General features: G+C 50.6%; 2 protein-coding genes across 28 annotated transcripts in view; one reads left to right on the forward strand and one right to left on the reverse strand.

The window, feature by feature from the left end:
* ADCY7 (adenylate cyclase 7) overlaps positions 1 to 16,275 on the forward strand; it is a 73,542-nt gene extending 57,267 nt beyond the window's left edge. For 9 of the 10 annotated variants that reach the window (XM_054452915.2, XM_063655033.1, XM_063655034.1 and 6 more), the window contains exons 11-26: positions 2,551 to 2,742; positions 3,116 to 3,150; positions 3,694 to 3,777; positions 3,968 to 4,040; positions 5,239 to 5,336; positions 6,500 to 6,584; positions 6,840 to 6,965; positions 7,726 to 7,824; positions 8,864 to 9,057; positions 9,867 to 9,960; positions 10,197 to 10,352; positions 11,051 to 11,197; positions 12,118 to 12,222; positions 12,452 to 12,566; positions 13,190 to 13,314; positions 13,534 to 16,275. In XM_054452915.2, the coding sequence (XP_054308890.2) occupies positions 2,551 to 2,742; positions 3,116 to 3,150; positions 3,694 to 3,777; positions 3,968 to 4,040; positions 5,239 to 5,336; positions 6,500 to 6,584; positions 6,840 to 6,965; positions 7,726 to 7,824; positions 8,864 to 9,057; positions 9,867 to 9,960; positions 10,197 to 10,352; positions 11,051 to 11,197; positions 12,118 to 12,222; positions 12,452 to 12,566; positions 13,190 to 13,314; positions 13,534 to 13,680 (1,875 nt within the window). In that variant the 3' untranslated portion in view covers positions 13,681 to 16,275. Of the gene's footprint in view, positions 1 to 2,550; positions 2,743 to 3,115; positions 3,151 to 3,693; positions 3,778 to 3,967; positions 4,041 to 5,238; positions 5,337 to 6,499; positions 6,585 to 6,839; positions 6,966 to 7,725; positions 7,825 to 8,863; positions 9,058 to 9,866; positions 9,961 to 10,196; positions 10,353 to 11,050; positions 11,198 to 12,117; positions 12,223 to 12,451; positions 12,567 to 13,189; positions 13,315 to 13,533 lie in introns of those variants that run through there. The other variant, XR_010124442.1, reaches the window with a different exon arrangement.
* The window catches only part of BRD7 (bromodomain containing 7), a 54,514-nt gene continuing 43,593 nt past the window's right edge, over positions 12,739 to 23,659 (reverse strand). For 2 of the 18 annotated variants that reach the window (XM_063655045.1, XM_063655040.1), the window contains 7 exons: positions 21,701 to 21,812; positions 20,107 to 20,163; positions 18,803 to 18,914; positions 18,370 to 18,513; positions 18,008 to 18,151; positions 17,320 to 17,384; positions 12,739 to 14,206 (listed from right to left, as the gene is read on the reverse strand). In XM_063655045.1, coding sequence (XP_063511115.1) covers positions 17,329 to 17,384; positions 18,008 to 18,151; positions 18,370 to 18,513; positions 18,803 to 18,914; positions 20,107 to 20,163; positions 21,701 to 21,812 — 625 coding nt within the window. In that variant the 3' untranslated portion in view covers positions 12,739 to 14,206; positions 17,320 to 17,328. Of the gene's footprint in view, positions 14,639 to 17,153; positions 18,152 to 18,369; positions 18,514 to 18,802; positions 18,918 to 20,106; positions 20,164 to 21,700; positions 21,813 to 23,659 lie in introns of those variants that run through there. The other 16 variants (XM_063655044.1, XM_063655041.1, XM_054452921.2 and 13 more) reach the window with 13 other exon arrangements.

Raw genomic sequence — 23,659 nt, forward strand, 5'->3', positions numbered from 1 at the left:
CAGCGAGTGGCTCCTTTCACTCTGGTCCTGGCTATGCCTTGGGGCTGGCCCGACTGCCAGACCCTGGGGGACCAAGGGCTGGCCTGTGAGCCTCCCTACACATCTGCTGGCCTCACTCTGCCCCCAGCACCCCCAGTGCTGCACCATCCGTACTGAGCCAGCATCTGGGAAAACCCCTCCCGGTACCTATGTCCCACTCCACCACCCTCTTAGAATAGGGCCCTGATCCTCGCCCTGTACCCCGGCCCTGGCCCCACCCCTCCAAGCCCCTTCCCCTGCTCTCCTGTCCCCCTCACCCCACCTGTCTCCTCCTGCCCTTCCACTACCAGCGTGGTGGCACCCGCAGGTCCCTGCTCTCAGAACACTCCTCCCTCCGTCCCTAATGCCCTTGCTTGTTTATCCATTTTCCTTGTCTGTTGTCAGCGTGAGTGCCATGCCGGGGGGCTCCTCCTCTCCAGGTTGCAGCCCCGCACCCCGTGCTGAGATGGATGCCCAGCTCGAAGCTGGTGCTCAGATAGCCCTTGAATGAGTGAAGCAGAGCTCCTCACCCAGGAGGCTCCAAAATCCACCCCTGCAGGCTGCCAGGTTGAGCAGGGAAAACTGCAGGCTGCCAATTTGAGCAGGGAAAACTGCAGGCTGCCTGGGCCGACTTGAATTTCAGATAACCGTAAATTATGTTTCGCATAAGTGTGCACGCAGTACTCAACTGGGCAGTTGTATTTATTTAGCAGCCCCACCTTCCCTCCACCCCACCCTACCCCACCTCTTTTTTTGTTTAACTTTATTCAGCCACGCAGTTGAAAGTTCAAAAGGTGTGAAGGGCGTGTTGTAGAAAAGAGTCCTTGTCCCCAGCCGGCACATCTCAGAGGGGACCTGTGCAGTGAGTTTCTCATATTCCCTCCACAGGGATTTTCATGGACACCGAGTGAACTGCGAGTCCCCCCACCCTTCTTGCTAAGGTGGCAGTGGCGGGCCCCATGGTCGCGCACCCTGCATTTTTCCTACCTTGGGGACATCCCTCCTGTGTGCAGGGTGCTCGTCTGTAGCTCCTGTTTTTGACATGGAGGTGGATTTTCTGCACTGGCTTCTATGGGCTCTGCCTCACGCCATCGCTGCGTGGCCTGGCTGGGGCAAGGTGGGCTCCTGTGGACTGGATGGTGGCTGCAGCTGCCCCCGTGTGGCTCATACCAATGCCACGCCCATTCCGAGTAGGCATGTGTTTGCTCAGAACTGAGGAATCTGATTTTTGTTTCTGCTTTTTATTTGTTTCTCAGGGGGCTGGGGTGTCTGGATTCTCTGCTAAGTGCCAGTGACCTGGAACTCGAGTGGCTAGGTGCTGTGTAGGCAGAGTTGCCACAATGGAGGAGGGGACAGAGAAACGCACCCACCCCCACCAGGTTGCTCACCACAGGGTCAGCGCGCTCTTCCTGCTCTGGGACACTCACCAAGGCTGAATTCCACATGGCTCCCGTGGCTAGGCAGATAGATGCAGCTAAGGGCTTAAAAATGTTTCTATCCCAAAAGGAGGTGACAGGTTTCCAGGAAAGTTGCGCTGTGGCTCAGCGAGTGCTTGTAGCTGTGGAGGCCTGTCCATGGGGTGTTTGCAGGGCCCTAGGAGACAGGACTTCCGGAGGCAGAGGAATGTTTCAGGGGCTAAGGAGAGACTCAGCAGACCTGGAGCCGGCTTAAGCTCATCTCTGGTGGCCTTGCGAGTCTTTCTCTTCCCTGTCCCTTTTCCAGTCCTGTCTGGCCACCCCAACTGGCGAAGGCCTCAGGCATGTGTTCTTGGATCGGCGGGGCGGGGGGGTCTCAGGTCTGTGGCATGAGTGGGGGCGGGTAGGGCTGGCTGTGCATTCAGGGCCTGGCTGAACTACTGAGTGTCCAGCATGAGGCTGGGTCTCGCAGGCACATGGCAGGTCATGGCCCTGTGCCATCTGTGGTTGGGGGCCACACAAGTGGAACTCCCTGGATCGCTGCCCTGGGGGTTGACTGGCCTCTGGCTTGGCCATTTCTCGGGGTGGCTAGCACCCCTCTTCCTCCTGGCTGCTTCCCACAGGAAGGAGCGAACGCGTGCTGGCCCCACGTGGGAGGGCAGGGTAGGGTGCCTGTGGCTTTCCCAGGCGCCTCCTGGGGAGGAGCTGATGGGTGCTCAGGCCCCAGGGACTCTCTGGTTCCAAGGAGCCTCAAGAGCAGTGGGGCCTCCGGCTTGGGACCCAAGCCCTGCCTCTCTCCCTGGGGAGGCAGAACAGGGTATGGGGTTGGGTACAGTGGTGGGTACCTGCTAGCCTCTTCTCGGCCTGGGGCAGGGCCAGGGCACTGAGCTGGGACCCCATATGGCCTGGCCTCAGAGTGCACCAGGCTTTGGCTGGCTAGTCCCCAAGGGCAGCCGCTCTCCAAGGGGACTGCGGGTTGAGCAACTTCTTTGCTGTTTATTTTTTCACGGGCTCAGGGCGGCGTCACACTTCAGGGAGAGCCGGATGGGGATGGCGGCCCCTTCCTGGGCCGAGAAGGGAGGAGGTGGCACAGGCCCATGTCCATGTCTGCCCGCAGAGCCAGCAGCCACCCCCGCCCAGCCAACACCTCCCCAGGCCCAAGGGAGACGCGGCCCTGAAGATGCGGGCGTCAGTGCGCATGACCCGGTACCTCGAGTCCTGGGGGGCGGCACGGCCCTTTGCGCATCTCAACCACCGTGAGAGCGTGAGCAGTGGTGAGACCCCCGTCCCCAACGGGCGGAGGCCTAAGGTAGGTCCCCCTCCTGCCCAGAGAGCCAGGGATTGGGGCCCCAAGCCAGGAGCAGGAGAGTGAATGCTGAAGATCTCCTGCCCTCTCAGCCTCACTGTCCCCATCTGTAAAATGGCCACAGCCTCTGCCCCACCTCCTGGGGCTGGAGAGGAAGCAAAGGCATTTGGAGAATACTCCAGGATGGCCAGGAACATCCCTGTCCTCCTTGATGCCTGGACCACGCTTAGCTATAGTCAGGATGTCTGTGGCTTGGACGATCCCGACACCTTGTCCTGTGTATCAAGTGCTGGAGGGGCTGAACCTGGCCCAGCAGTGGCCTTCAGGGCCCAGTGTTCTGGAGAATGACTGTATCCTTTCCTCCCTTCCCTTTCAGAGCGTTCCCCAGCGCCACCGCCGGACCCCAGACAGGTGTGTGCCCTTCCCTCCTGGCCAAGTCCTGCTGCGGCCACCTCCTCCAAGCAGGCTGCCCTGACCAGCCTCTGTCCAGTGGGCAGCTCCGCAAGGCCCAGCCCAGGACCTCTGTGAAGTTGGCCAGGGCTTGGGTCAAAGCATTTCTAGGAACCAGAGTTTCCTGGCTCCTGGCCCTTCTACATGGCCATATGATGGAGCACCTGTTGTGTGGTGCCCTGGCGGGGTCAGTGGAGTCGGTGCAAGGGAAGGAGATGCCTGTGGGTGTCCTGGTCCCCATGCCAATCCTGGGAGTGTAGCCGAAGATGCCTTAGACTGGGGCTTGGGTCTGCCCTCTGCCTCTGGCTTGGCTGCTGGCCAGCCGGGCCATGCTGGGCAATGCTGAGTCCTCACTCGCCCTCTCTGGGCCTCAGTTGGACCCACCCATTCCTTCACCATCCCACCTGAGGTTCTAGGACCCCACTGGTGTCTATGTCCACACCCTCCTCTGGGAGAGTTGGAGGTGGTCCCTGTGCTGATGCAGTTGTGGGTATCTGATTCCAGAAGCATGTCCCCCAAGGGGCGGTCGGAGGATGACTCGTACGATGATGAGATGCTGTCAGCCATCGAGGGGCTCAGCTCCACGAGGTGAGGTCTGAGACCTCTGTCCAACCCCCTCTCCTCTCCCCCTCGGATAGGGGTCCCCCATATGGGCAGGCCCATCTCATACCCCATGCCTGGTGGCCCAGCCTTGTTCCTTCCCCCTGCCTGCTGCCACCTCCCGAGGGAATGGACCCCTTCCCAGTCCCCATCTCACCGCAGCTGCCCCCGCCCACAGGCCCTGCTGCTCCAAGTCCGACGACTTCTACACTTTCGGGTCCATCTTCCTGGAGAAGGGCTTTGAGCGCGAGGTGAGGGCCCCCAGCAGCCTCCCCCGCAGAGGGACGGGGTCTCCAGGCCTGGGGTGGGGTGGGGGGCGCAGGTCATGAGGCAGCCTGCGTTCCCAAGACCAGCTAGGGGAGGGGCACTGAGAATCCACAGCTGCTCCTGGGCGGGGGCAGGGGCGGGGCCAGTGCAGCGCCAGCCTGGCTCTCTCTCCTGTCGGCCTCATTCCATGACCCAAATGCACCATCAGAGATTTGCCTCCATGGGTCTGCAAGACTTTTGCTCCGTCCAGTGCCAAAGCCTTAGCAGATCCTGGCATGGATGCCTCAGGCTGACGGCACTGGCCTTGCAATGAGACGAGAACCCAAAGCTCAGTTATCAGTGTCCTGTCTTGCTGCTACGAGCTTTTTGTACTGATAATGACCATTTCTTTAAACTGAGCACCTTCTGGGTTCTGGCAGCATCCTCGGCACCCACATTATATAATTTAACCGTCACACGGCCAGCCCAGGGGTGCAGCTATACCACTTCACAGAGAGGAAACTGGCTCTCAGAGGCTTCAGAGCCTGTCCCCAGCTTCAGGTGTGGCTCCCTGAGTTGGGGGCTTCCTAGGTGAGGTCACGAGGGAACCTGCTGGCCAAGTGACCTGGCAGAGTGTGGCCAGTGTGGCCGGGGCCACCAAGCCTGCTTTCCTTCCCTGCAGCAGGAACCCTTCTGGGGCTGTGATCCTGCGATGGTGCCTGGGTGGGGGTCGGGGGGCAGGATGGTCTCCCTACCTGCCAGCTTCTTGGTTTGAGGTGAGGATAGCCCCGGAAGCTCAGACTTGGCTCCTGTCCATGTACCTGGGGCCATGAGCTCTGCAGGGACCTTGGAAAGAGAGATGGGTGGCGTAGGGCAGGGGAAGGCATTGTCTTCAAATAGGAAAAAGCTGAGAATGGAAACAGATGAAACTTACCAAGTGTAACATCACCTGGAACTGAAGGAGGGTGGGAGGGTTTTAATTATTTTAAAAATAGAGATGGGGTCTCACTATGTTGCCCAGGCTGGTCTCAAACTTCTGGGCTCAAGTGAACCTCCTTCTTTGGCTCCCAAAGTGCTGGGATTACAAGTGTGAGCCACTGTGCCAGCAGGGAGGTGTTTTTTTTTTTAAAGCTGATTCACTGGAGGCAGGGTGGGCAAGTGGTACTGCAGGTGGCCACCCCTCACAGTCCCTGTTGCCCCCAGTACCGCCTGGCACCCATCCCCCGGGCCCGCCACGACTTTGCCTGCGCCAGCCTGATCTTCATCTGCATCCTGCTCGTCCATGTCCTGCTCATGCCCAGGTCAGTTGCGGGGAGGGGTGTGGGGGTCCAGCCTGCTGGGATCTAGGCTGGAAGGTGACTGTGAACCTGCAAGGAGCTGTGTGATTTGGGCTGGAAGGGGTCGGCTGCTGGGGTCCTAACAACTGGACCAGAGGTTGTGGCTGCACACCTTGAGTTACCAACACTTCTTTTTAATACAATGTGTGTTTTCTGCCACAGGCCTCCCTACTCCCTAACGTCACTCTCCTCAGTCACCTGTCATATGTGTGGCCTGCAGGCATTTTGGTTGACAGCCCTTGCCTTAGGTGTTTGGAGTGCTAGGAGGATAGACTCTGAAAACTGTAGGCGCCATCCTTTCTCTCTTATATATAGGGAAATTGAGGCACAGAGAGTTAATGATTTATCCAAAAGTCACTGAGTTTCATGCTTCTGGCTCTAGGGCCCTGCTGGTGGGGTATAGGGATGCGGGTGAAGTCAGAGGGAAGGGGGATCTAAGGTCAGCTACTTGGTGCTTTCTAGAAGAGCAGTTAGGCCGAAGCATCGACCAGGATTGTGGTTTTGGCTATGCTTAATAAAGACATAATAGGGAGGCTGCGTGTGGAGACTCACACCTGTAATCCCAGCACTTTGGGACGCTGAGGGGTGAATCACTCGAGGTCAGGGGTTTGAGACCAGCCTGGCCAACATGGTGAAACCCCATCTCTACCAAAAATACAAAAACTAGCTGGGTGTGGTGGGCGCCTGTAATCCCAGCTACTCGGGAGGCTGAGGCAGGAGAATGGTGTGAACCTGGGAGGCGGAGGTTGCAGTGAGCCGAGATCATGCCACTGCACTCCAGCCTGGGTGACAGAGCGAGACTCCATCTCAAAAAAAAAAAAAAAGACATAATAGGGAACGCGTTTTTACAGTTTTTTCTGAGTCTAAAGGCTGCAGAGACATTGCTCATTTCTTATACACTTGGACCAAAAAGAGTGATATGGTCTTGACCTCGGTCTTCATGATCTAGCTGGGCCCTGTGTATTGCCCATGGGGTAGCTGGGCCACAGTTTTCACACGTCCCCTTTGCTGTGGGCAGAATACCAGGTAGGGTGGGGACAGGTGGCTGTGAGCCGGAGGATTGGTGGGGGCGGTGGTCGTGGGCAGAAGGCCCTAGGCAGAACTGAGGTTCTTCCCCTCCTCTCCAGGACGGCGGCACTGGGTGTGTCCTTCGGGCTGGTGGCCTGTGTACTGGGGCTGGTGCTGGGCCTGTGCTTTGCCACCAAGTTCTCGGTAAGTGGGGAGCTCTGGCCCCGTGGGCCCTCCCTCCCTGCCTCGGGACGCCTGCCTAGGAGCCCTCCCTGGTGAGCTTGGCCAGGCTGAGCCCCTGCTCTGGTCAAGGTTGGGTGCCCATCTCTCCTGCCTCGGGGACAATTTCCTGAGTGCCCTGGAGGCTTCTTCCGAGGGTACCCCTCCCCAGGCTGCCAGTGACCAGCCCTCCTTGCCCAGGCTGTTGGCTCTGGGTGACTTGACCCTGTTACCCCACAGAGGTGCTGCCCAGCCCGGGGGACGCTCTGCACTATCTCTGAGAGGGTGGAGACGCAGCCCCTGCTGAGGCTGACCCTGGCCGTCCTGACCATCGGCAGCCTGCTCACTGTGGCCATCATCAACCTGGTGGGTCCTGGGGTGGGGAGGCAGGCCTCCTGGGTAGAGGGAGACCTCCAGATTTGGGACGCCTACAATGTGGCCTTAAAAGCTGCCTCTGGTTGACCTCTCCCCCGAGCTCAGCAGGTGGATGTGGGGGGTTCCCCTTTGCAGACTCAGGGCTCCTCACCTTTGGGTTTTCAAATGAGGACTTTGGGGGCCCAGAGAGCTTGTGTGGCCAGCCCCAGGAGGATGTGGGGACTTGAGCCACCACATCCTGACATCCCATTCATTCTTCACGGCCCTTCTGAGACTCAGTTTCCCCTCTTGGAGATGAACCTTGCTCCTCTGCTGGTGCTCAGAGGCTCAGTGCTGCAGAAAGCAGCCTGCGGGACACTTGTCCACCTCCCTCCCAGACCCCGCATCCCGGGCTAGGGCCTGTCCCTCTCCTCTCTGCCCTGGACCCTGGGTTTTTGGAATGTGTTCCTGTGACCACCTCCCTCAGGGTCACCTGGGGAGGTTGAAAATGTTGGTCCCGGCCCCTCCCCCTGGCCGCTGCCGCTCTGGGGGTGACTGCGCCCTCATCTCCTAGCCCCTCTGCCCTCTGAACCTGACAGCTGCTGTGGGGAGTCAGCATGGTGGCTTGAGCTGTGCTCAGAGCTGAGCCCAACACGAAACCTCAGGCTGCTGTGATACTCATGGTTGCCTGGGGCCCACCTTGCATGGCTTGGGCAGGTTCCAGCGTTCCTGTCCCTGGACTAACTCTGATGGGGACCTGTCTCCTCTACAGCCCCTGATGCCTTTCCCAGTCCCAGAGCTGCCTGTTGGCAATGAGACAGGCCTACCGGCCGCAAGCAGCAAGACAAGAGCCCTGTGCGAGCCCCTCCCGGTGAGTGCGCCAGGCCTGGCTCCGTGGCCTCATTCAGAGTGGGGCTGCTGCTGCCAGAGGTGTAGTTTGGACCCTCAAAGCATGGGTGCTGACCCCTGAGAGCACAGCATGTGGAGGCTGAGACCAGCCTCTCCTGCAGAGCTGGGAAAGCAGGGTCCCATGGGCCCAGCTGGCCTCTGGCCCAACGGAGTGAGGAGTCCTGGCCTTGGCGGGCTTGGTCTAGGCTGTGTAGGTAGGCAGGGAGTGAGGGGAGCATCTGGCCTTGTGGGGGTCTCTGGTCAGGGCACTTCCTCTCCGACAGGCCTGTCGCTGTTTTATACACGAGTATGCGCAGCTCAAGGAGGGGCTTCATTAAGTGGTGGCGCCAGGGCAGGCCCAGACAGGCTGATGGCAGAGGTCAAGGTCTGCCTGGAGGGCCTTGCAGACAGCAGACTCCACAGCTTCAGAGGCTGGCGGTGCAGTGAGCTGGACTCTAAAGGGCAGAAAGGTTCTGGGACAAGGGACAGTGTGGGAAAAAGCCGAGGCGTGTGTTGGGAGCAGTGGGGTTTTGGGTGGGTTGTCTCCTGGAAAGGGAGTGGGGAGAACTGGGAGATGGAGCCAGGGGCAGGCTTGATTCAGATTGGGAGGTGCAGGAATGCCAGGGTGAAGAGCGTGGTCTTTATTCTGGGGGCTGGGGAGCCACAGCACAGTCTTGAGCAGGGCAGAGGTCCTTTGGAAGGGTAAGCTCACAAAAACTCAGGGAGGCAGCTTGGATGCATGCACGCTCCGGCCTTGACCTTGACTGTGGTCTGTTGTATCCACAGCACCTGCATACTATGTTTTTTCCCATTTAAATGAGCTCACTTCATAAGAAATAAAACTACAGTGAGAACAACAAAACACTGGACACTCTTAGGTCTCATTGTTTTTTGTTGAGAAGGTGGTAAGGCAAGAGCGTGATGCTGAGGTGCGGGGAGTGGGGCTCTGTGGTATGTGCTGGGCTGGAGGCGAGAGTAGGTGGTGGGGTGGCCCTGTCCTGAGTGACACCCTGTCCCCTCAGTACTACACCTGCAGCTGTGTCCTGGGCTTCATCGCCTGCTCCGTCTTCCTGAGGATGAGCCTGGAGCCAAAGGTTGTGCTGCTGACAGTGGCCCTGGTGGCCTACCTGGTGCTCTTCAACCTCTCCCCATGCTGGCAGGGGGACTGCTGCGGCCAAGGCCTGGGCAACCTCACTGAGCCCAACAGCACCACCAGGTGGGGCCCTGCCCATCCCCATCCCCATGGTGGCCTGTTCATCTGGTGCCTGCTCGCACCAAAGGGCTTCTGTGTTCATGGGGAGTGGGCACCTTGCAGGGCGGGGCTGGCAGATGGTCTCCAGCGCTCAGAGCCGAGGAATTCACTGGCAGGTTCTTTAGGAAGTCCCTGGTCTGACAGAGGCCACCGGGTCATCCTGTTTCCAGGCCAGTCTAGTGGTGGCGAGGGAAGGAGGCTGCAACTCTAGCTCTGTGCCTCTCAGGGCCACATCCTGGGTCTCGAGTTCTGGAAGGAGCAGTTGCTTCCATCTCTTCCTGGACAGGTGGTGATACCTGAGGCTGGCAGGGCTGGGGTGTGTGGTTCTAGGGGTTCTGGGTCCCAAGTGGATTAAGGAGCGGACCTGGCCCCCCTAAACAAAAAAGCTGGAAGCCTGGGACCCAGAACAGAATCTGCTCCTGTGGGTCTGCCCCACAAAGCACCTGCAAAATCCTTAGCCACCCATCCACCCCACCCCACCTGCCACTGACCCTGGCTCACCAGGAGCTCTGGGCTCCCTTCAGGCCGTCATCACAGCTGATTCTGGTTATTCAGGGGTGAGATCAGAGGTCTTTCCCACAAGGGCTCCTCCACCTCCCTGCCCACCTCTCCCCTCCCCCCTTTATAATACCCTGAAGTTGTCCTGTTTTCCACCCACCCCATTAGAATCAATTTCTCCCTTTCCCCTGGGTGTGCATGGCACCTGGAGAGCATGACTCAGTGAGTTGGGGTGGTGAGTGCTGGGAGTGACTTGGGCCTCCCTTCGCATTCAGCGGCACCCCTAGCTGTTCCTGGAAGGACCTGAAGACCATGACCAATTTCTACCTGGTCCTGTTCTACATCACCCTGCTCACTCTCTCCAGACAGGTATGGAGGCTGGCCCCCAGCCCAAGCTCTGCCCAATTTTCCTCACCTCCATCTGGACATGGGGTGGGGTGGTCTCATGTGGAGTAGCAGAAAAGACCAGAGTCCTGCCAGGAAAGCATTGGTCCCCTGGCCAGAGGCTCCAAGGATGCCAGGGACACAGACCTGGCTAGGAGATGCACAGCAACACGGCCCCTGCTCACCTGCGGACGGGGCGCTTATGTTCCTGCCGTTTGCAGATAGACTATTACTGCCGCTTGGACTGCCTATGGAAGAAGAAGTTCAAGAACGAGCACGAGGAGTTTGAGACCATGGAGAATGTGAACCGCCTTCTTCTGGAGAACGTCCTGCCAGCCCACGTGGCCGCCCACTTTATTGGTGACAAGTTAAACGAGGTGTGCTGAGAAGGGGCTGGGGCGGCGGCAGGGAGGCAGAGGGTCTAGGCGCAGTCCGTAGGGTGAAGGTGTGGAGCTGGAGTGCATGCCGAGCTTGGCTTCCTCAGGTCTTGGCCTCACCGGGATGCCCAGGCGACAATGTATGGAATCAGCCGTGACAGCATGGGCCTGGGGTCAGGGACCTGGGCTCAAGTGTGGTCATGGGCAAGGCACCTTGCTTTCCCAGGCCTTGGTCTTCACCTCTGTAAAATGGGCTGACAGCACTTCCCCACAGGCTTGTGGCGAGGATGAAATGTGTGTTCAGGGGTTTGTGATCTGGACATCCTGCGCTGATGAAAATGTCTGTACTTCTACCAGTTATGTGTAGCAAGTTTTCTAGATAGGAAATGGAGGCCCAGTGAGAAGGAAGACCTCCCAACTGTTACCCTCCACTACTGCAGAGGTTCTCAGCCCATGTGTACGTGCACCCATGGTGCTTCTGTGAGCAAAAAACCAACCTGAGCCTGACCCTCCCTGGCCACCTGATTCTTAATCACCCGGTAACAGCTGCCACATGAACCTCATACAGCCCGTCCCCCTCCCCACTCCCAGAAAGCTGGGCTGGCCAGTTCAGTGCCATCTGCTCCTGAGGCCTTGCCACTCTTCCCCTGTCCCCTCAAGAGGTGAAGTGGTATAAGGTCCGGTTTCTTCCCATCCAGGACTGGTACCATCAGTCCTATGACTGCGTCTGTGTCATGTTTGCCTCCGTACCGGACTTTAAAGTGTTCTACACGGAGTGTGATGTCAACAAAGAAGGGCTGGAGTGCTTGCGCCTGCTCAATGAGATCATTGCCGACTTCGACGAGGTACAGCCTCTAGCCCAGCCTTGTGCAGCAGCCCCCACCCATGCTGGGGAGGGAAGGGCGGTGGCACCTGCCATCCTAAAACCCAATTTAAAAATGTGACATAGGGCTGGGCAAGGTGGTCTATAATCCCAGCACTTTGGGAGGCCAAGGTGGGTGGATCACTTGAGGGTAGGAGTTAGAGACCAGCCTGGCCAACATGGCGAAACCCTGTCTCTACTGAAAATACAAAAAATTAGCTGGGCTTGGTGGCGCACGCCTGTAATCCCAGCTACTTGGTAGGCTGAGGCAGGAGAATTGCTTGAACCTGGGAGGTGGTTGCAGTGAGCTGGGATCACACCACTGCACTACAGCCTGGGCAACAGTACACAACTCTGTCTCAAAAGAAAAAAAAAAAAAACAACAAAAAACGACATGGCCCGCCTGGGGGGAACATACATTACACAGAATATAAAGGTACACATTTCTTTTTCATTCTGTTTTGTGCAGCAAATATTTCGTTGGCATCTTCTTTGTGATGGGTAGCTTGCTAAGATTCGACTCAGGCCCCTTAGCTTCATTTCCAACTAAGCCCACGCTATCAACTAAGCCAAACAGAGGAAATCAGTTTGGGTTGAATTCTTTGCTGGAGACAAAGAATCTACATTCCTGTGTAGATAATGCTGTGTTTGCTCTGTGCAGACACAGATGGAAGGGAAGAGGGAAGACAGTGTGGGGACGGAGACAACAGGAAGAGCAGGAGCCGCCAAGGGCCATGTCCTCACCATGCTTAGTCATGTGCTCAGCTGGCAGGGCAGCCATGAGACGTGTGTGCGAGAGGCGGCAATGGGTGGAAGGAACCCCACACCCTTCCTGAGGAGCGGGGGTAGCCTGGCTGTGGCTATGGAGTGGCGGCTGCTTCACTGCTTCCTTCTTGCCTGCAGCTCCTACTGAAGCCCAAGTTCAGCGGTGTGGAGAAGATCAAGACCATCGGCAGCACGTACATGGCAGCTGCAGGGCTCAGTGTCACCTCAGGGCACGAGAACCAGGTACTCAAGCCCAAGAGGGGAAATTCAGCTGACTGTCCTCACTTAAAGGTGACCTGTCACCTTACCTAAAGGGTGTGTCCTTATCCTGTCCTGGCAGAGGGGCACAGGTGCTTGTAGGGCTCAGCCAGGATTTTAGTGGTGGGGATCCTCAACAAGAGTGGCGCGCTGGGGCCCACGAGGTCTGGGGGCTCTGGAGATGCAAGGATCTAACCCACAGCCTGTCCCGCAGGAGCTGGAGCGGCAGCATGCCCACATTGGTGTCATGGTGGAGTTCAGCATCGCCCTGATGAGTAAGCTGGATGGCATCAACAGGCACTCCTTCAACTCCTTCCGCCTCCGAGTCGGTGAGCCCGGGCGGTGGGGAGCCCCTGCCTCTAGGCCAGTCCACCCAGTCTGTGCGGCAGAGCTGCACCTCGCCATCTATTATGAAAGGTTTTAGAAATCCTTCTGATCTGACAAGCTCAGCAGTTGGACAATTAGTCTGACGTTTTGCATAAGTATATAGTTAGCATATAGTTACCATTGAGAGTTTTAATAATATGTAACTACAGAAAACAGAGAACCAAAATTATTGTCTGTAAACAGGTGACCTTAAAATATAGAGAAGGAAGCAAAGTTACTAAACCTAAATAGTTGCGGGCCTGCGCTCAAAGCCAGGCCTTTGTTAATACTTTTAACAAAGTATTCTTTGTTAAAAGGGAGATTAGCAGATACAAGTGTTACATCAAATACAAGTGTTAACATCAAACCCAGACTTCTGGCTTCTGAGTCTGAAAAAGAGCTGGCCGGGGAATGCCCTCCTCACACCCCAAGCCCGACTGCATCACAGTGACTCTGGGAAGCAACCCAGCCTTCACTCTAGTTGTCCCCGCGTCCTGTGCTGGGGTATGGATTCTCTGGCCTCCCCTAAGGGCAGAAGCTTGAGGCTTTGTCTGCACGCTTGGGTAACTGTAAACATCATCTTCAGGCATAAACCATGGGCCTGTGATTGCTGGAGTGATTGGGGCCCGAAAACCTCAGTATGACATCTGGGGAAACACAGTCAACGTGGCCAGCCGAATGGAGAGCACTGGAGAACTTGGGAAAATCCAGGTAAAGACCCATCGGGGAACTGGTGACTAGGGGGAAAAGATCTTCCCCAGAGGTGAGGGGACTTGGGCTTAAGAGCTGCTGTCTCACCCAGCAGCCATGGTTCCAGCTATCACACTCTCCAGGGAAGGGAGGCTGCATGCCTGGGCAGTCTCTATCTGTCCCTACCACGATAGGTGTTCTTCCCGCCTCTGAAGACAACAGGTCTCTCTTCCTTTTCAGGTTACCGAGGAGACCTGCACCATCCTCCAGGGCCTCGGGTACTCTTGTGAATGCCGTGGCCTGATCAATGTCAAAGGCAAAGGCGAGCTGAGGACTTACTTTGTCTGTACGGACACTGCCAAGTTTCAGGGGCTGGGGCTGAACTGAGGGCTCCTGCTGGATTCCGAAAAGGCTGGGAAGCCAATCTCCTTCCCTGAAACAAGCCCAGGAGAAGACTCCGTCCCACGCCAATCCCAAAGGCACGCAGATGGCTGTGCATGTTGGCTTCTTTGGACCTGCACTGGAGGATTTCTCAGACACATGCACCAGATTCTGGCTCGAAGCAGCCACTGAGCCATAATGCGCAGGGGAGGCCAGAACCTCTGTGCCTGGTCTGTAACAGTTTCCAGGCCAGCTGGAGAATGTTCAATGGTTCAGGGCTGACTTTCAGATCTTTGTTCCCTGAGGTGCTATGGAGGCAACTTTAGCATGTGATGAAAATAGACGCCCACCTCAGTGGCCTGTGGGCACGCACAAGTGAGGTCTGTTTTTCTAGACACCAAGGGGGAGTAAGCTGAGCTGTCTAGCACGGATTGGAGACTCCCTCTCCCCGGTGGGTCTGGCAATGACAGCATTTCTCACAGAGGCATTCCGGTAAATGAAGCTGAAAGGGGTGTTTTACATCTGTAAACGGCTTCAAACAGTAGAGAGAAAAACACCATAATTAACACTGTTACTTTTTGCCTTGTCTGGCATGTTTGTTTTAAATGAATACATTAATGGGGTTTTTATCCTCTTGAATGACTTTTTAGACACTAGACATAAATCTCTTCCCTCCAGTGTATGCTCTGCCTTTTTAACCACTGACATGTAAGGAGGACTACTGTCTAGAGTCAGCTTATGGGGTCAGCTGGCTGTGGGGATAGAGTCCTGAGGAATGAGGAATGTGGTCACAGCAAGAAGGCAGGGAGCAGAAGAGCCTTGCCTTTGAATGAGGCAGCTTGTGAGGCAAGCATTCTGGAGAGAGGTGCTTTGAAAGTAAGGTGCGGCCTTTCAGCTCTTCTTGATTACTCACACATCTTTGCGTTCTCCCCTGCCGTCCTTCAACTATATCTTACTTTTCTTACTGGAAAGGAATGGAGTCTGTTTAGAGATAATTTGGACAACCTGTGAGTGCATCTCTTTTTTTCCTTTAGTCTTCACAGCCAACTCTGGAGACCTTTAAAACTAGAAGGATCTACTCAGCATGGGTGCGTGCAGAGGCTCCTGGATCTGGGAAGCCCGCCCCCTCACAAATGCTGAGCCATTCTTGCTCTGAAACTGCATGAGTCAAGGCAAATGCAAAAAGCCAGGTTTTGGGGATGTGTCTTACTGTGCTTCAACTTCCCAAGGAATTGAAACTCAACCTGTTAACAGGGTGAGAAATGACCAAACTGCCCGTGCCTTTTTCTGAATGGACTTCATAACCAGAAGACTTGACTTAACCAATGGCCTCATCACCAGAGCATCGCCAGGATTTCCAATGCACTCAGTTTCCCTGCATAGCAGGGATTCTTAGCTAGGTGTCACCATGAACCCTGTGAAGTTCTACAAAAAGTCTTGCATACAGGAGCCTTTACAAGATTATACAGGGTTGCAGATTGGGTGACTGACCAGACTTGTTGGGGTCCTGGGATGAGTTGCCCCCTGGCTGCAAATTAAGAGTACAGCTAAGTGTGCGGGTGGCGGTGGAGGGGACGAAAATTGAACCTGTCTGCCTGTGCTGTGTCATGTGTGGCTTTATCAGCCCGAGGAAGGGCAGGTGTATTCTAATTTGCACAAAGGTGCTGGGTAGACTAGTGGCAGCTCTGATGTGCTGCACATAACTGGAATCAGTATGAACAGAAGAACTTGCTATATAAAGGAATTTCATGGCAACAATGCTGGTAAGGGCAATTAGGCTCGCTTAAGTTGCCTTTTTTACACACCAACTTTTTACATGAGGGGCTGGTTTCACATGAATACTATACTGAAATCTGTGCTCTCAAGATCTAGCAGTGACCAGGGATGCCCAGTGGGGGCTCTCCTGGCAAGTCAGGAAAGTTTCTGTTGCTAATATGGAAACACATCAGTGTACTGGGCCTCTCTGAGGTCAGCATATTTGTACTCTTGCAATATTTAAGTAAGTTGTTTTTTTCTTCAGTAACAGAAACCCCAGTTGGGAGTTTAACAAATAACTGATTACCACTCATGCATTTTTATTTCCAATTAAAGCACTGTGCTGTGCTCAGATAATAATAGTTGGTAAGTTTTTAGTTTTCAGTGTTCAGGTTACAGAATATAACTGACCATAAAAATTACCTGCAGGTATTTATTTTCTTTTTATGAACTTGTTTTTAAATTACCAAGTAATTTCTTTACTGGTGTCATTTTGTTTTATGACAGAAACATGTATCTAACAGTGACCTTCTCCATGGGTCAAGGACTTCCTTACATATTTCTCCTGAGTTAACTGGTGAAAATAATACCTGAAGTTTTCTGGCTTGAGGAAATTTCCTAACAGAAGAGAAGATCATTAACCACTGTATACTTTGTGTATATAATAGGTCAGTGTAAAGAAATATGATTTGAGGTGGTGCACGCAAGTAACTAGGGTTTATTCTATATAATGAATATTTATAGATCTGTAACATTTGTTTCAAAATGCTGTTTCATTTTTATAAAGTACCAGTATTTAGCTGCTTTTTATACATTACATTAAATTAGCAATTTGAAAAACTCAAATATCTGAAGGTATTTTAAATTTATTTTCTTGGTCCTCAGGAACTCACTAGAGATTAAAAGTAGACTCAAACAACTTGAAAATTTTACTCTTTTAGCATAAGATTTTAAGTCTTTTGAGGGGAATGAATTTTCCTTTACCCTACTTGTTCTTCCTAAATATTAATTTTCAAAGTCAGGAAAATGGAAATCAAACGGCTTCCTGCCCGGGTGATTTATAGAAGGATTGTATAAGGGCCTTCAAACTTAATTTGTTCACTGAACAAGGCTATCTCCATCCTGATTTTTTTCCATCCTGATTTTTTTCCTTTGTGTATAACAGGTTCTATACAGATTCAGCAAAATCACCATTTATCTCAGCTTGCTGATAAAAGGGAGCCATGAATCTTGTGGAATACTACTTAGAGTTCAACTGCTTGGGTACTTGACCTTTGTATTTCAGATAAACAGTAAATAGAAATGTCACCTTTTGGTAATCCCCTGATGTATTCAAGGATGACTTAGTTTATCTTATTTGGCTTATTACTTTGCTATAGTACTAAGTAACTCTTTAAAAAACGGAAAAAACCAAAAAAGAACACTAGCCATGTGACAGTGCTATAAAACTCCCAGTGTGCTTTTGTCGGGGGTGGGTGGGAGGTGCCTAATTACCCATACAAGGGCATCATTCCCACTGGGTATGCAGGGGCAGAACCACAGTAGTACATTCTAAAATTATTTCAAGTATGTTCGTATAACGGAAAATCTCACTGGATGGGGCCGTTTTAAGAACGTTTCTTAGTGATGGTCCTGTCTGTGGGACATAAGGAAGAAGCATGGGAAGGCACTATTTTGAAAGAATGCTGCGCAGGTATGGCAACAGCCCCAAGCACATTCCTTCCTCACGAGTCCCATGTCCAGCTTTATTACCAAGTCCAACCTCTGGAACATTCAAATTCACTGTTCCAAAGTTTAATTAAAAACACAATTTACAAATATTTAATATCTTCTGAAAAGCATTTCTAAGTTAAGAATGAAAAAGTATGTACATAATATATAATCAAATACCAGGCGGCCTCAACTTCCACCAGGTCCAGACTCAGCAACATCCGTCTTTTTAGGTTCTTCAGTGTCTGAAAGAAAAAGACATCACTTAATTCAACATTGTTTTTACCTTTTAATTAAAAAGGGGACATGAAAGTCAAGCTGCCATCCAGAAGCGTAACTGCTGAGAGCCCTTCTTTACCACATCCAAGGCTGAAGACTAGGCGCATTATCAGGCTATCATTGTGGCTCTTCTGCACACACAGGAAATCTTTTATTAATTCTTTAGACAAGATAAAAAGAAAACTATGAGTAGTTTATACATTAAAAACAGACAAATGTTCCTTTTACAGTTGACCCTTCTTATCCATGGGTTCCACACCTGCAGATTCAACCAACTGCCAATCAAAAATATTTGGGGAAAAAACCCAATTAAAAAAATGCAACAAACAATGAAAAGAATATAAAAAATACAGTCTATTAACTACATTCTATGAAGTATATAAGTAGAGATGATTTAAAGTATACTGGAGGTTGCGTGTAGGGTATAGGCAAATACATTTTATGTTAGGGACTTGAGCATCTACAGATTTTGTTATCTTTGTGGGGTAAATACCAAATCCAGGGTCCTGAAACCAATCTTGGGCAGACACTGAGGGATGACTGTAGTCACCATAGCTTTCTGCTTTCCCAGAGAAAACAGGGCACGTACCTTCTGTCAAATCCACAAAGTTGTCTTCCATGACGGGGGAAGGAATGGAAATCCCCATTGCTTTTCGAACTCCATACGTGCTTACGATATCACCTGGAGTTACTTGCTGTGCAAGTTCTTTGAGATTATTGGTCACTTGTTCAGCTAAAAAGAAAAACAAAGATAGTTCCAGATACTGAAGCATGGTTCCTTTAGATAGATGCATCCTAAAGAACAGTAAATGTACACATGCAAAAAAACAAAACAAAAAAACTCCCTGGGATTCACATCAGCATTACTCTATAGTGGCATCACCGCTGTACTCAAGAAGTTTTTTCTTTGAAGCATCCCGTGACTCTCCTCTTATGGGAGGCAAAACATACCAAGATGCATTTCTCTGTATGAGGGACCCAAGAGACAGATCATGTTGGGAGGGGGTCTGGTGCTCAAACGTTCATTCTGGGCTTCCTGGAGTTCCCTGAGCAATCTGGTGGTCTCATCAAGTTTCTTCTGGAATATTTCAGCTTCTGTGTGGTAAGAAGAAGAACACACTGAAGAAAACAGACACACTTGTGTTTGATCTTGTGCAGTAAACCGTATCCTAGGCTCTAGGGCTTTGCTAATTATTGGTTAGCCTTCTTCCTTCAAAAGAGTAATCCGCTTGAAATGAAATCAACACGCCATACCCATTCATTTAACTTGGTAAGCCAAGATCTTCCTGTGGTGAATGGCTATGTTAATCTGTACTTATGAGACATGAAATCTTGACTGCCTACATCATGAAGTGTTTCAATCAAACCCTCTGGAGACACTTACCTTCAGAGTCAAAAACTTCAACTGGAACGCCAAAATTTGTTACTGCTTTCAGTGCTATGAGCCTGTCTTGAGTATTGGAGTCCAAACGCCCTGGTGGCTCTACTTCTGTAATCTGCTTCAAAAGGAAAAACAGGCAATTACTGGAGCTTGCTAAGCCACAGCTTAGTGTTAACTAGAAATTACTAAGATGGCATGTATTTACAGGCAAAGTTATTCTACCTATTTACTATGGAGTCCTAATTTTGATGCTTACAGAAAATGAATTTCCAGAACACCCTTTTAGAATGCTATTCCCAAATCTTGGAAAAAACAGGTATTCAATAAATCCATACTTCTGTGAAATGTAATGATGTATCTTATACAATTTATATCATTTGTTTAGTATGGCAACTATTCTAAAGATGAAGTAATGAGAGCCTTGTCGTAGCTTAAACTGTGAAGAGCTTTTGGTGATGACAATGCCTTGTGTTTTCGAGATTCAAAGACTATTTCAGTCCATCTAGTCCGTATACTTGCATTCCTATTGATACACTTCCTGGGTCTTCTCCAGGCCTCCAAACTAGGCTGTCAGTATTGCATGAGAGAAACAACGTCTTAAAAAGGATGGAGTTGGCCCGGTGCAGTGGCTCACGCCTGTAATCCCAGGATTTCGGGAGGCCGAGGTGGGCGGATCACCTGATGTTAGGAGTTTGAAACCAGCCTGGCCAACATAGTGAAACCCTGTCTCTACCAAAAATACAAAAAAAAAATTTAGCTGGGCGTGGTGCCATGCACCTGTAATCACAGCTACTCGGGAGGCTGAGGCAAGAGAACTGCTTGAACCCACGAGGCGGAGGTTGTAGTGAGCCGAGATCGTGCCACTGCACTCCAGCCTGGGCGACAGAGCAGGACTCCATCTCAAAAAAAAAAAAAAAAAAAGATGGAGTTTTTATTTTCAGAATCATTAAGACTCAAGAGTTTCCACAACCTCAACACTGCTTTTTAGGAATAGATCAACCCAGATATTAAGCAATCAAAAGCTAATGGTTCCATTTATACTATGGTATGGCTCTCCAACTCTAACTCCATTGATCCACCTGATTTCTCCACCTATATATGGGCTAAAAACTTGTGGTGGAGAAACTGTATAATTGTGCAACTTGGCACTGACATGCATTTATGGTTTGCCATTTCAACTAGGCCCTCACAACTCTACTCACTAACCCTTTTCCTTCTTACCCAATGGGCCTTCCCATTCTCAAGACTTCTCTTATTCCCCTGATTTTCCATTTAAATATTTCTTGTAAAGTGTAAAATAAAATCACCTCCATTTCTTTTGCTGTGTCAAGTGTCCTAGTATGGCCTTCATCTTCAGGAAATGACTATAAGGATGAAGAAAAACAGCTTTTTAGGAAAACATACGAAGGCAAATATCAAGGAAAAGAGAAAACTGTCAGGAGTTTCTTGGCAAGAGAAAATGAATACAAACATGGACTACTGGAATATAATTTTTCAGGCCAAAATGACTAAATATAATTATTAACATTTTGAGAGGATTCTGTGAGCTGGGGTACTTATTACTGGTGATGTTATTTCCATGCCTGATCAAAAGCTATATACATGTTTAAGAAGGTATTTGGTAAATAACTTATAAATATGTAAGTAAATGGTATCTGTTTTTATCAGAAAAATCCCTGACAAGAAGACAGGAAGGAGTTCTAGGGATTATTGTGCATGAACAGAGCAATATTCTCAGATAGCAGAGGATTACTGTAAAATAACCAAATGCTACAGAGAATGTGAAAGCTTCCCAATCTTGCTCTTCAGAGATAATGCACCCAGGAACAAGAGACAAATATATCATGGACATCAATCAGTGATGTCATCTTTCTTTGAAAGGTTCTGTTGTGAGTTATTTAACCAATTCCCAATTTCTAAAAATTATAAACAATGTATCCTTATATGTAACTTTTGTATTTTTTCTAGAATAAATTCTGAGAAGAGGAACTGCTATACTGAAGGACAGAGATACTTGACATTTTGAAACACATTGCCATATTCACCAAATGAAAAATATTCAATTTTCGTTAGACTATTAATTCATTCAGATTAATTGATAAGGATATGGTAAAACAAATATGTATTTTTTAAATTGATGTAAAATTTCATTTTTTAGGTCATGTGATGAAAGCAGTCCAAGTGTGGATATTTTACAGCAGTCATTGTTGAGCCTGACCAAGGCACTAACCTCAGCTCTGCTGACAGGTCACCCAGCAACCATATGTGCAGTTGTGAGCAGGGTACCAGGCACTACAGTCACAGTCACCATTAAGAGTTAGACCTCCAAGAGACACAGGGTTCCTCTAACTATTGTGACAGGAACATTCTGGAGATCAACTCTCTTCTATATCAGTAGGAACATTTTCTGGTTCTAATCCTTGAGCCAAAACTCTGAATGATTCCAGATTACGAACTATCTCCAACTGAACTAGAGATCGCTTACAAGTGTTAATAAAATAGCAATGAGGAAGCTTTTTACTTTTGAACTTGAGGTTCTTCCCGATGTGCCATTACTGCATGAGGAAAAGCCATTCCCTATCATTTTAGCCAACTTAGTTTCAGGCCAGTGAGCAAAACTTTCCTTTTTTGTTAGAGGACACAAAAATGTAAACCCCATTTTTGAGTCCTACATTCCCAAGATGAGGAGATAAGGATAATGCTCAGGCCCTCACAGATCCTGGTAGCTAAGTTACTCCTTTCCGTTCATTGTCCACCCGTGGCCTCCAGCCGGGCTGGGCTGTCTTTCAGGGCCACAGAGTTCAGCTGTCATACTGGTTAATCCCATGGTTTCATTATACTGAATGACTAATGCTTGAGAGTCGATAATAAATTACCCTGTTTCATTAGCAGCGTTCTTACCATCTCCATCTCTTGTAGGGTCCTGGAATGCCCTCCTTTTGTTAAAACATCCAGTAAACTATCTGCCATGACATATGGATAATCTTGGCATGTGGCCAAAAACTCATGGATGCTGCAAGAGACAGTTAGGAAAGTCTCACATAAATCACCTCCACTGGCTTTATCCTCCCATCAGAGCCAACTGTTTCCATTAGATGCCCTCGGTTATATATCATGACATCAAATTTCTGCCTAGACACAACACGGTATCTACATATTAATTAGCAATAACATTATCATGAGATAATATGAAGAACACAGTAAAAATAAAACGTTCCAAAGAAAAATGAGACCTCAGTGACGGGTGCAGGCTCAGTTCCTGGATCTTCTGCTCCCTGCCCCCTCACTTCCTGTCTGCAGTGATCACCTTCACCTCAGGACTTTCATATGGGATCAAAAAACTCTCAAAAGTTACACCTCCAGTTTGGACCACACCCTTTGGTGCTCCACGTGGAAGTCTACAGACATCTCAAGCTTAAAATATCAAAAATTGAAATGCTAGATCTTCCCCCCTAAGTAATGTTCCAAAGATCCCCCCTTCTCAGTAAATAGCAACTGCAGCCTTCCAGACTCAATGTGCAAACCCTGGAGTCAGCCTCGGCATCTCTCTCTCACATCCCACTTCAATCAGTAAAGAAATCCTACTGGCTGATGACTGAGCCCTTCCCGGAACCTCACCTGCTACTCCCCCAGTCCATTTCTCACCTCTCTACTTCTGCCCTTGCCTCTCTACAGTCTATTCTCCAAGAGTAGCCAGGGTGATCCTTTAAACATCATAATCTGGACTGGGTCACTCTTCTGCTCGCAATCCACCAGTAGCTTCCATCTCACTGAGAATGAAATTCCAAGTGCTTATAAAGACCCACTCTCATCAACGCCCTTCCTGGCCATGTGCCTGCACTCTTCTGCTTCTTCCTGCTGTTCTCAAGTATGTTGGGAAGGCTCCCACTCAGGCCCTCTGCACAGCTCCTGCACTGCCTGGAACGTTCTTTCAGATGGCAGCCTTGCTTGCTTCCTCACCTCCTTCAGTTTTTGCTCAACTTTCCCTTTTGTACCAGACTTACCTCACCGATTTAAAAGTGCATCCCTCTCATAGCCCCAGCACTACTCTCTCCTTCTCTGCTGCTTTACCTTTCTCCAAAGCACTTGTGATCATTTGACAGGAGGGCATGTGCCTTTGCCAGTGTTGCTCCCCTGTGCAATCCCTATTTGTGGAATGCATAGATGCATAATCCAGAAAGAATTCATTCAGGCTGGTGAGGTCTAAAAGATTAAATAGCTTGATCTATAACCACAGTCAGCTTCAGACTTAAGGACCTCTACCTTGTAAAAACAACAACAACAACCAAACCACACTTACTAATGTAAAAGTGAACAGACTCCCTCTTTGTCAGAAAAGCAGGGGGCTGGTGAATCTACAGGGTTAATTTCTTACACATAATGAAAATTAGCAAGGTATTACTGCTAAGAAGGAATAATGTCCAGTAAACTACTGCCATAACCCAAGCTCAGCGTCCCATCCTGGGCCAGAATCCTGCTAAGTCAGGATGGATCTCATTATGTTGATGGGATCCAAACTGCTCAGCATCCTAAACAGGAACACAGAGATGATCTTCCCACAGAAACATGCAATAAAGAATGGCTGAGTTTAACTGCAACGGTCTACCTGGCATGTGATTGGTCAAAAAGGCTTTTATGTGGGCTGCCTATGGAATAGAGCCACCCTATCCTGCCTCCTTTCTTGGGGAAAATGCACTGTAGGTTCCCAAACTGATTAAGTTTGGACCATAACTCACTGACACACAACATGTTATAAGAGAGCAGATGGCACATCAACGTTTTGAAGTAACAAGTTCCTAAACTTTAGTACTGGCTGAGGTACAGTCTCTTTAAAAATATATTTTTGTAAGAATTAAAATA

Source organism: Pongo pygmaeus, chromosome 18, assembly GCF_028885625.2.
Source record: "Pongo pygmaeus isolate AG05252 chromosome 18, NHGRI_mPonPyg2-v2.0_pri, whole genome shotgun sequence".
Lineage (NCBI taxonomy): Eukaryota > Metazoa > Chordata > Mammalia > Primates > Hominidae > Pongo > Pongo pygmaeus.